This window comes from Narcine bancroftii, chromosome 1 (genome assembly GCF_036971445.1).
Source record: "Narcine bancroftii isolate sNarBan1 chromosome 1, sNarBan1.hap1, whole genome shotgun sequence".
NCBI lineage: Eukaryota > Metazoa > Chordata > Chondrichthyes > Torpediniformes > Narcinidae > Narcine > Narcine bancroftii.
The window spans coordinates 120381874-120394723 of NC_091469.1; the positions used below are offsets into that span (position 1 = coordinate 120381874).

The 12850-nt window shown below is 41.4% G+C and overlaps 1 protein-coding gene across 4 annotated transcripts in view; it reads right to left on the bottom strand.

Annotated features, from left to right (window-relative positions):
• LOC138763332 (soluble lamin-associated protein of 75 kDa-like) overlaps positions 1-12850 on the bottom strand; it is a 136612-nt gene that overhangs the window by 1896 nt on the left and 121866 nt on the right. For 3 of the 4 annotated variants that reach the window (XM_069937294.1, XM_069937303.1, XM_069937312.1), the window contains exons 12-13: positions 4751-5275; positions 2375-2914 (exon numbers count right to left, since the gene is read on the bottom strand). In XM_069937294.1, the coding sequence (XP_069793395.1) occupies positions 2375-2914; positions 4751-5275 (1065 nt within the window). Of the gene's footprint in view, positions 1-2346; positions 2915-4750; positions 5276-12850 lie in introns of all 4 variants that reach the window. The other variant, XM_069937321.1, reaches the window with a different exon arrangement.

Genomic DNA, 12850 nt, shown 5'->3' on the forward strand with positions numbered 1-12850 from the left:
AACACTGATCTTTTTATTTTAAAGTTGTATAAATGAACAAAAATGCAAGTTAAAGTTCATCTCTTTCATCTACTGCCCCCCACAGCAAAGTCATTGTATTTGATTTCATTTAAAAAGTGTCACATAGTATTTCATGGGCCCATATCCAAGGAAGGGTGTGCTGCTATTGGAGGGCCCAATGGAGATTTACAAAATGGTCCGAGTGACAAGAGGTTTACGTACTTGGAGTGTTTGATGGCTGAGAGCTTGTACTCGCAGGAGCTTAGGAGGATCTCATTGAAATAGAGTGGACATAAAGATGATGTTTCCTGTAGTGGGAGAGTCTTGAACCAGAAACTAATAGCCTCAGAATAAAAGGATGTCCCTTCAGAACAGATGAAACCTGGCATCTGTAATTTGTTGTGGAGGGCATAACAGTGGGTGCACCTCAACCATGATTTGAATGACAGAAGACTCTTCTGTTTCTATGCCTTTTTTTTTTAAATCACAAAGTTCAAAGAATAAATGTTTGCTCAGATATCCCACTTCATTTTCCTGCAAACTGTTCAGAAGTCCAGCAAGGTGTTACATTACAAACAAATTCCTGTACGGTGTTTGAAACAAGATTGGATTCCTGGTCTGATTCAACATCACATTAATTAAAATTCCCATTTTCACTAAATATCCTGCAGGCATAAAATATCTGTCAAAAAGATGGTTTTTAAGTGGGAGACAAATGGAGAGGAAAATTGCCACATGGTGAGCAACAATGGGGATATCTGATTGAGTAGGATGAGATTTTGGAATTTAGAGAAGACTGGTCGCAGTCAGAATGGATTAAGTGTTAGAAATTTAAACTGCAGTCCCTAATCCCTTGGCTCTTGCCCCCTAACTTAACGACAATGTTGTGATGTAAATATTCAAATTCTTCATCTCATTATCCAACATGTTGGATTAAATTAGATCAAAATCGGTCTGCATTTGCCACAATGCATATGGAAAGATTAAATCAGTGCTTTTTTTTTTAAAAGTGAGCTCTGTCTGGCTAATACTTTGTGATTGAATGGAATTTTGTTCAAGGTCAGCAAAATAGCTTATTTTGACAAAATCCAGCCAGAAGAAAAAAACCACATTTATTAAAACAGACTTCACTCTAAAAATGATACAACAGACAAAAAAAATAACATTTTAGCACTATCATTACATAAAAGGATCATCTATTCGATACAATTAAAATATATTCCCTTCCTAATAGGTGAGTTTTGTGCTGTGAAATTAAGTAAATAATTTTGCATTCCCTAATGAAAACAGACATTAGAAAGACAGTAATTGATGAAAGATGTAATCACAACGTGCACTTATTAATGTGCCTTGAAGCTGTGTGATAGGCAAGCAGCTTCAGATACCATACAAGAAGTTGTCAATTACATTTTATTGTGCATTTTAAAAATTCTGATGGTTTATTATACAAACTAGATGGCAAAAAAACTTAAAAGCACTCACAAAGTTAGTTTCCACACACGGTTAAAACTTTCAAAATAAAGGATCTGTGGTGTTTGACTTTAAAAAACTTTAATATTGTACAGTACTTCAGAAAATAGATATAGATTCTGGAGCACTGGTAATCAAGAAAAAAATTACCCCCGGAATTCACGAAACAAGACTTTTTGGAAACAATTTTGGTTATTGTAAAAGTTTTGCCAATTAACCTCAAGTGCCTCGCTCATTCCCTGTTAGAACAAAAAGTTAACTATTTTAACACTAGACATTTTGTGTCTGATCCAAACATGAAATTTCCACTTGTAATCATTCAGGAGCCAAGACATGCCTATTTGAAATTACAATAGACATTAATTGCTAATATTGTACCTGGACTCATTCTGAAGCATCAAAAAGACAAAACAATATAAAGGCCGTTCTTTGGATTAGCCATTGTTACTGAAGTAAAAGTAAAACTTATTAACAGGCTGAATTTTTGTATGTTAGTTACACAATAAAAGATTTTTGGAAAAAGAACTTTAAAAACTTCAACATTAAAACAAACTACAAATCAGCTTTTGATAAATTTGCTTTTATAAGTCACTCACTAAACATTTGTAGGATCATTTTATTCTATCATTCACATTCCAAAATTAACAAAATGAGGTTTATAAAACAACTTCCTCACAAATGGAGTTTTTTTTGCAACCTGTCAAAGATATAACATCAAAAATCTATATTAGATTTGAAATTTTGTTTAATAGCATTAATGAAATGGGTCTTAATGAAATACAGGAAAATAGGGATTGCATTATCCCACTATCATTCAATATAGCTGTCATTTAAAAAAAATCTGTAACACAGTGGATTACAATTAGTTACACATACATGGTGTAACTTGGACTTATGCTGCTACCTTGCTTCGTTTCTTGGGAGGTCCTTTGTTTCCCTTGACTTTCCTCCTCAGATTCCTCCTATCCACAACAGGTACTTCCGTTTCCATTTCCTCTGAGCTACTGTCGACACTCTTCTCAACCAAGGCTGGTGATGCTTGATCTTTCAGATCAATTTCTTTTGTTTCATCTTCTGGTGGATTGACAGTCGTAGCCTGTTTCAGTGAAACATCCTCCAGTTCAATCACAAGTAAAGGGCCAAGACTGAGATCTATCGGAGCATTGGATTCAACTGCTTCACCTTCCTGCTGTGCTGAGTCAGTCTTTGAAAAGTCTGAAGTTGCCTCACTCTCCATACCACTATGTTGAGATACATCTTCATTAACAGATTCATGACCATTATCAGGTGGCTTCTCAGTCGCTTGGTCATCCTCCAGTTCTGTGCTTTTGGATTCTGCAACTTTATTTGGATCAATTACATTGTGGTCAGAAGGGCTGCAGTTAATTGCTTCTCCCTGTTCTGGTTCATCTCTGCTGTCATTCTGCAGAGGGACATCTCCATCCTGAACAGAAAAGTAAAGAACTTTTAGCCACAATAATAATCCCAAATCAGAGTAAATACACAAAATCCCAACAAATTTAGTTCACCAACACATTTAATTGTTTCTGCTCTCGCTTATCAAAAACAAACATATGCTCAATTTGCAGAAAAAACATTGTAGACAACAGTTAGAATACTATTCCCACAAACAGCTTCTGCTACTACATTTTGTAGTTAAGTGGACCTGCTGCTAACTGGATAATTTAGCATGTCTCAGCAAATGTTCAGTCACAAACTGTACTCTTCAAATGTTGCCTATTTCAAGGAGATTGGATGAGATGACAGAATTTAATTTGCTCTTACTTGGAATATCACTTTTGAGTAGCACATTCTTGAAGGAGGCAGGTTGAAGATTTATCGGCAATATTCACCTTAAAAGAGCTGAAGAGGCTGCTCAAACCTTCTTATGGGGAGGGGGGGGGGGGGGCGGGGAAGAGAACAAGCAACCCGAAATAACAGTTCTTCCTAATCTGAATGTTGAGAATTTACTGCTTTTATTCCATACACTGTACATAGTTAACTTTATCAAATTTTCCAGACAATCAAAGACTCAAAATTTGATGGATGAATAAAAATAAATTTTCCCTTTGCACAGGAATCCAGTACAAACGGATGGAGGATGGCAGCTTTACAAATCTGAAATTTTCCACATATCTTTACATTTTTAATCTTCTCCAAATGACTGGATATTGGCTGGACTGAAATTTAAGGCCAAGAACAGGAATAGCCTTTCTAGAAAGGTGTACAAAATGTTGGTAAAGAAGTCTGAATCAAGATCAACCAGAAATGACCGAGCAGGCTTCAGCTAAATAGTTGTTCTTGTTTCAGTTAAGATTGGGTAGGCTGGGATCACAGCAAATCTTGGATCACCTTCTGCTTATGGGGAAATCAAAACACTGAAACCAATGCTACAAAACAGCACACACCATTGAAATTTAAAGCAGCCTTTTGAATCTACCATGATTCAAGATATTTAAAGTTCTAAAACTTCAGTACTTTGAATTACACTATTACAAAACTGAAGTTTAAAGTAACTACCGTTATGGGAAATCAACAACATGCAAGGGAAAGAAATCAATTCCAGGCATTCCAATATACAGAAACAAAGTTAGATATTGTTACAGGACAGTGCATTAAAAAACTGAAATAAAACATTATTTTAACCAGAAATAGAATACTGCAGGTGATTTACAATAACTATGACGTTGGCTGCATTATACTTATATATCCTTCAAAGATTTGACAGCATCTATTAATCTAGGTGGCCACTCCAATGTATTGTTCATCAAGGATATGCAATTAAAGGAATAAATGTACAGCTCTGCATTTTGAAAATTACAGGCAAAAGATTTATTTGCAATGTTCCAAAACAAAATACCTTAAATCTATAATTTGACAAAAAAATAACACTGGTGAAAATATAACCTCTCACCTAACCTTGCATCAAAAGTCTGCCAAGGTCATCACCTGATAAATTACCCATGTCCCTCTCTCCACTGAAGCTGCCTGACTTGAGTTTTATTATATTTATTTTATGCATTTTATTTCTATCCTTTAAAAGTCTGTTTACAGTAGTTTTGTTGCCAATTAACTCAAGTTATGATCCAAAGGCCAAGTAGATTTTCCACTATACAGTAGGAATACTCAAAAATTGTATGGCCATCATACCTGGGAAACAAATGTTACCAGTAAAGTGTACTCTTTCAATACGACTGCACAACATTTAAGGCAAGTGCTGATGGAATTGCTTTGAAAGTCTGTGAATTTTGAAAGGAAATTTATAAATGATCAATAATACCTTTTCCAGCCTGTGATCTTCATTGCATTCATTCAATTCTGCGCATTTAGATGCTTCAGGCTCATTCTCTGATCCATTAGCAGATTCATCTAGTGCCCCATTAGCAGATTCATTCATGATGACTTCCTCGCCTGTTTTGGTCAAATCATCAACGATCCCTTCCTTATCCTTCAATGCATTTTGAATAATTTCCTCTGGCTGTACGAAGGGTGGGGTAGCCTCTTCTCCAGTCTTTGATGGCTCCTGAACAATCTTTTCCTGCGTCTCGGAAGATTCTTGTGGAACAACCTCTTCGGAATTTGATGACCCACATTGAACGCTTTGCTCAATCTTTGATGTCGGCTGAGGCAATCCCTCCTCAGAACCTGAGGACTTTGGAGGAATCCCCTCTTCAGTCTCTGGATTCTCTTCAGAATCTAATGACTTTGAAACAACATCTTCTTCGGTCTTTGACTCTTGAGAGACAGAGTCTGTCATTTCAGAGTGCATTGGTTCAGGAACTGCTTCAGATGAAAAGTCCTTATCCTAAGTTTAAAGCAAATGGTTACAGATTAACCTACCACATAAATATTGATTAGGAAATAATGTTTGGCATCATGTCTTAGGTAATGTGATCTGAATGGTAACAACAAGCCACAATGAACATGCTGATGGAGCATTTAAATGAATTAAGATTATTGTCAAGGGTGGTCATCGGGATTGCTGTCTGTGCCACACACACCAGCGACAGAAGAGATTGGAAGTTATGGCAGATGAATGACTTAAGAGTTGGTGCAGGGGCCATGGGTTCAGATTAGTGTCTCTCTGGGGGAGGTATGGCCTGTACAAAAAGGACAAGTTGCACCTGAATGGAGGGGGAACTAATATCCTGGTGGACAGGTTTGCCTGAGCTATTGGAGAGGGTTTAGACTAATTTGGCAAGGGGACGAGAACCAGAACAGCAAGGCAGTGAATAGGGCAGAAGATACACAAGTAGATCCAACGGTGTAGCAAGATTCTGAGAAAGGATAGGCAGCCAAAAGGGCAAAGTTGCAAGCACAAGATGAAGGATTCAACTTGGTGTACTTTGGAAACAATTGAAAAGGTTGATGAATACAGCACTGAAGGTATTTTATTTAAATACTGTATACCTGTATATGTGTGTAATAGTGGAATTTTGTGCACTAACGTTTAGAGTAAAATTTAGGGGATCAACTATTATACGCATGCTACTTTTGACTGCGATAAGTACGTGTGTTGTTCAAGGCACTGGGTGCTCAGATGGCCGGGGCTGAGTGACAGTGGTAGGAGCTCAGATGGGAAGGTGGGCAGCCAGGACTGGGTGATAAGCCCATGGTCAAGGCGTCAGGAGCTCAGATGGGAGAACAGGCAGCTGGGACCTTGTGGTAAATCTGCGATCAGGGCGTCAGGAATTCAAATGGGCAGATAGCCAGGGCCTACGAGAGTCTGTGGTCAGGGCGTCGGTCAGGAGCTCTGGAGGGCAGGTGGCTGGGGCCTGGGCAAGAACAGTGGTAGGAGCAATGGTTAGGAACTCCAGTGGGTGGGCGGCCAGAGTGAGAAAAGGCAATCAGAGTGTCAGGATCTCTGGGCAGCCAGGATCAAAAATGTGGCCAGGGTTGGGGGGAAAGATGGTTGATTTTTACATGCAATGTATGGAAAATACAAGATTTTGGGGCAAAAAATAAGGGGTCAACTTTTACATGGAATGGATTAGTACACATGTATATACAGTACCAGCAGTGTAAGAAATAAGGTTGATGATCCAATAGCACACCTGAAAGTTTGTAGGCATGATATTGTACCCATCACAGAGTTGTGGCTGAAAGAAGACCAAAGCTGGGAACCAAGTATTTGTGGATACACAGTGTATTGGAAGCTCAGGAAGGTAATCAGAGGGGGTGGGGTGGTTCAGATGATTAATAATGGAATTAAATCTTTGGAGAGATTGGATCAAAAGATATAGAATGTCTGTGGGTAGAATTAAGAAACTGCAAAGGTAAAAATACCCTGATGGGAGTTGTTTACAGGCTTCCAAACAGTAATCAGGATGTGGCATGCAAACTACAGAGGAGATAGAGAAGGTATACAAAAAGGGCAATGTGTGGTGACATACAGTTATAATGGCGAATCAGCCCAGCTTGTTATGCATGGTCAGTGGAGCAGCCACAGCAAAGATAGTGTCATAAGACCGTCTCTTCTGGTCCAAAGCGGAAGGGCGCATTTGTACTTGCAAGGGGGGCGCAGTACACAGGGGGCAGGACCCGAGACAGCCTTAAAGGCTGCAACACAGAATTCAAAGTAAAGCAGTTGTGTTACTCAAGCTCAGCCTGATGTCTCAGTCTTTTTGCTGCACTTGTGCATAACCTGCTACCCTGGTGACTCAGCACAATGGAACCCGCAGTCGTAGGCAACATTGCGTTGAAGCTTCCAACGTTCTGGATGAACAGGCCCCGCACTTGGTTTGGCCAAGTGGATGGTCAGTTTCAGATCAAACAGATAACCTCAGAATTGACGAGATACTTCCATGTCATCAGCTCGCTCGAATAGGAAGCCTCCTGGTGGCCAGCAGCACGCCCAAGGAGCACATGACACACCTGCACAGGTTTTTCAACTGCCTTGCACAGTTCAGCTTCACCATTAACCCGGAGAAGTGCCAGTTTGGCCTCACGGAAATTGAGTTTCTGGGCCACAAAATTACCAAAGATGGCACAACTCCCCTACTCAACGAAGTGGAGGACATACGACAGTTCCCCAGGCCATCAACATTGAAAGGTTTACAAGAGTTCGTGGGAATTTTTACAATTGGCTCATCCCTACAGCAGCCAAGATTATGTGCCCTCTTTTCACTCTGATGTCAGGTAAGAAAAAAAGCTCACGTGGATGGATGAAGCTCTCAGCACTGTCGAGGAGACCAAAGAGGCCCTGTGCCTTACAACATTGCTAATTTACCCACGAATGGACATACCGACAGCCCTCACAGTCGATGCATCCAACACGGGAGAAGACAGTGTCCTAGAACAGTTCGTTAAAGACTCAAGGAGACCTCTCGCCTTTTTTAGTCATCACCTCGACTGCCCAAATTGAGTACAGCATGTTCTATAGAGAGCTGCTGGCCTTCTACCTGGCCTTCCGCCATTTCTGATACTTCCTGGAGAGGCAGCCGTTCTCTATCTACATGTACTACAAGCCGTTCACTTTTGCCTTCTCAAAGTCCTCCAGCCCATGGTCTGCCCAACAGCAGAGGCACTTATCCTACGTCTCTGAATTCACCATGGCCATCTCTCTGACATATTTGTCACCAACACACTCTCCACACCAACAGTCAATGCATTAGCCCAAGGCATCGATAATCACAATCTGGCTCATGCCCAGCAAGACGACCCTGAAACGCACATCTTCAGAACTGCGGTCACAGGATTGCAACTCCAGGACCTCCCACTTGATGCCAACAGCACTATGCTCCTCTGCAAAGTTTCCACAGGCCAATCCCGGCTGCTGGTCCTCACCCAATGGAGAAGAACAGTTTTTGACATAATCTACGGTTTGTCTCACCCCTCTATCTGCACAACAGTGCAGTTGGTATCCTCCAGATTTGTTTGGCACAGCCTACACAAGCAGATCACAGAGTTGACGAAAACCTGCACGGACTGCCAATCTGCAAAGGTCCAGTAGTTCAATGTTCCAACCCACAGGTTCAAGCACGTCCAACTCAACAAAGGCAGGCCCTTGCCAGTCTCTCAAGGGTCGCGTTACCTGCTCACAGTGGTGGACAGGTTCACTTGTTGGCCAGAGGCTATAGCCCTCCCAGACACCTCCACTGTAACATGTGCCAGGGCTTTCCTCTCTACCTGGGTTTCCTGTTTTGTTTTCCTAGCGGATATAACGACCGACCAAGGAGTGCAATTCACCTCTGCCCTGTGGAATGAGGTCTCCAAGCTCCTGGGCATCCAGCTGCATCACACCATGGCCTACCATCCCCAGGCCAACGGGCTGGTCGAACATTTCCAACGTCACTTCAATCAGCGCTGATGTCATGGCTCAAGAAGCCTAACTGGGTAGATGAACTGCCCTGGGTTCTCCTGGGGATATGTATTGCACCCAAGGATGACCTTGGAGCCTCCTCAACTGAACTAATCTATGGCAAGACCCTTGCAGTCCTGGGCCAGTTCCTTCCTCCAGCATCCAATCAAGCCACCAACAGCACAGTCATCTTCGACTGGGCTCCCTCGCACAACCATCGCAACACGGTCCGCCACCTGCAACTACTCCCCCCAGACTTATCCTCCTCCGAGTACATATTCGCATATTCGTGTGAAGGCACAAGCACAGGACTCCCCTTCAACACCCCTATGAAGGACCCTACAAGACGCTGCAAAGATACACATCCACTTTTACACTTGACATTGGGGGCAAGAAGGAATTATTCACACTGGACTGTTTGAAACCAGCCTACCTGGACTTCTCCCAACCAGTACAGATCTCCCCTCTCACCAGTATGTAGATGTTGGACACGGAGATGGCAGACCACACCCTCAACATATTGTGAGACCGGTGATGCTGGTTTGGGGGGTGGGGGGGGGTGGGGTTGCGGTTGAAGCGGTGAAGCACCCTGCTTGTCTTGCGTAGTCAGCGGGGCAGGCCCGGCAAAGATGGCATTGTGGGACCGTCTCTTCTTGTCCAGACCGGAAGAGCTTGAGTCATCGGGATGTAAATGCCAGAACGTGGGGGGAGGACCCGAGACAGCCTTAAAGGCTGCAGCGTGGAATTCAAAGTAAGGTAGTTGTGTTACTCGAGCTTTCAGCCTGTTGTCTCAGTGATGGTGCTGCGCTCGTGCACAACCCACTACAAATGTTTCAATACTCATGGGGAATTTCAAGATGCAGGTTGATTGTGAAAACTAGGATGGAGCTGGATCTCAAGAGAAGGAATAGATTGAATTAATTCTTAGAACAGCTTGTGGCTGAAACTTTAGGAGGCAGTGATCATAATATGACAGAATTCGCCCTGCAGTTTGAGAGGGAGCAACTGAAATCAGGGGTGTCAGTGTACCAGTGCAATAAAGAGGACTGCAGAGGTATGAAAGAGGAACTGGCCAAAGTTGATTGGAAAAACTCACTAGCAGAGCAGCAAAGGATGGAGTTTCTACAAGAAATAAGGTGCAGGACAGTTTTATTCCAAAAAACTAAATATTTGAATCGAAAAATGTCAGAACTGTGGTTGACCAGAGAAATCATAGCCAAAAGTAAAAGTAAAATAAACGGTATACAAGGAAGTTAAAATTAACGTGAAGATAAAGGAGTGGGAAGCTTACAGATTGTAACTAAGGAGGTCATTTGGAAGGAAAAGATTAACTTTGAACATAAGCTTGCAGCAAGTAATTATCTAAAAGGATACTAAAAGCTTTTTTAGTTCGATGAAGAATAAAAAAAAAGGTGACAGTAGATATAAAACCAATAAAAAATGATGCTGAAGAAATTGTAATGGCAGAAGAGATGGCAAAGAAACTGAATTAGTATTTTGCATCAGCCTTCACTGTGGAAAACATTACCAATACACCAAACTTTCAAAGGTGTAAGGGAAGAGAGGTGAGTGAAGTCATCACTACCAGAGAGAAGGTGCTTGAGAAGCTGAACTGTCTAAGGGGAGACAAGTCTTCTGGACCAGATGGAATGCACCCTCGGGTACCGAAAAAAAAGTAGCTGTAGAGTTTGTTGAGCCACTAGTAATGATCTTCCAAGAATCAATACATTCTGACGGTTTCAGAGGTCTGCGAAATTGCAATGGTCACTCTACTATTTAAAAAGGGAAGGAGGCAACAGAAATTATTGATCTGTTAGCCTAGTATCAGTGATTTGTATCTTGGAGTTGATTATCAAGGATAAGGTTACGGAGTACCTGGAAGTGTACAAGATAGGCAAGAGTCAGCATGGTCTCCTTACCTGACAAATCTGCAATTTTTTGAGGAAACCCCTAGCAGGTGAGAGAAAGGAGATGTAGTGGATGTTATATATTTGGATTTTCGAAAAGGCCTTTGATAGTGTTTAAGAAGAGAGCCCAAGGAATTACAGAAAAGATGCTAGCATGAGTAGAGCATTGGCTGATCAGCAGGAAACACAAGAGTGGGAATAAGGGATCCTATTCTGATTGGCTACCAATGGCATTCTGCAGGGGTCAGTTTAGGGCCACTTATTTTTTCATTGGACGTTAGTGATTTGGATTGAGGAATAAATGGCTTCATGGTTAAGTTTACAGGTGATACAAAGATAGGTGAAGGGCAGGTAGTGATGAGTAAACAGAGACTGCAGAAAGATTAGAAGAATGGGCAAAGAACTGACAAATTCATACACTGTCATACACTGTGGTAGAAAGAATAAAAAGGCAGACAATTATTTAGCTGGGGAGAAAATTCAAAATTCGGGGGAGCAAAAGGGACTCGGGAGTTATTATTCAGGATACCCTAAAGCACTGGTTTTCAAACTGCCCTCCTGAACTCAATTCTACCTTAAGGAATCCCAATGCTATCTGTGATTAGTAAGGGATTGGTTAAGGTGGTATGTGAGTGGGAAGGGAAGGTTGAGAATCACTGCTCTCGACCCAATTGTTACTGAAATATTTTGCCTGAGAAAAAATTGTCATTGGCCCATTTCCCTTGGAGTTATGAAACCGTGCACTTAATGAATCAATTAGGTACAATTAAAACAGTAGTTTTCAAACTTTTTCTTTCCACTCACATGCCACCTTAAACAATCCCTCACTTATGGCATGGGGATTGCTCAAGGTGGAATGAGAGTTTAGGGGGCAGTTTGAAAGTAACACAGAAGTATGCAAATACTGTGATTGCCTACAAAAGCAAATGCTGAAGAAACTCAGGTCTCGCAGTGTCCATTCAAGGTAAATATGTATAACCGACATTTCGGGCCTGACCCCCCTCTTCAAAGTACAAGTAAAAATCAGGTAGGCGCCCAAATTAAAAGAAAGGGCAGGGGGAGGACTACAGACCAAAAGACAAAAGGTGCTAATTGGATAAGAGGACAGGAGAGAGGAAAGATGAGATATGATTGTTGTGGAGGGGGGGTAAAGGTTGGCTCCATGAATGCAGAGCTTGGGTTCTTATTCAACAAAGGATGCGCTGGCATTGGAGAGGGTTCAGAGAACATTCACGAATGATTCCAGGAATGAAGGGATAAGCATATGAGGAACGTTTGACGGCTCTTGGACTGTAGTTCAGAAAAATGAGGGGGGACCTCAGAAACATTTTCAATGTTGAAAACCCTGGGCAGAGTACCGTATATTTTGGCATACAAGTCGAGTCGTGAAGCCCCAAAAAGTCTCTCAAAAAATGGAGGGGTCAACTTATACACAAGAGATTTTTGAGACCTTAAATTCAGCTCAAAATCCAATCTGCGCTGATCCGGCATTTAAGGTGACCCAGGAAAAACAAAATAAAACAATAAAACAGATTTTCATTGAGATTTTTATTGAAAACAACACAATTATCCCCCTTCAAAATTGTTATCATTGTCCAAAAACAACAACATATTTAGAACCCTTCAAAATCACTCTCGCTATCATCGTCTGAAGGAAAGCACGTCCATACTCTCGCTGTTTAAACAGTCTATATCTGATGAGGCAGTTTCAGCTTCTTCATCAGTGTCCCACAATAAATCATCTTCTGTGCCATCAAGTTTACAAAAGATACCGCACTTTTTAAACGATTTTAATCACAGTCTCTAACTTTGTCCCGTGTCTTAACCACGAAGTTACACAGCATTATCAAGTGATGCAGCAGGCATTGCCCCGCCTTTTGTCAACGACTTTTCTGCACTTGACATCCATGTATTCCATTCCTCACGCACATGGTCTTTGAATGGCTTGTTCAAGCAGACATCAAGAGGTTGCAATATAGACATCAAACCACCCAGAATAACTGCCATTTAAGTATTATATAATGCTAATCTACTTTTAGGGTTCCCAGTTAAGTGACATATCCCAGACCAGCAAACTCCGTTCTTTGCGTAAACTGCCTGGCTACATGTTCCACACATTTTCATCCATCCATCCATCGTTTTTCATTTTCGGTTTAATTTTGCTTTTGAAGAT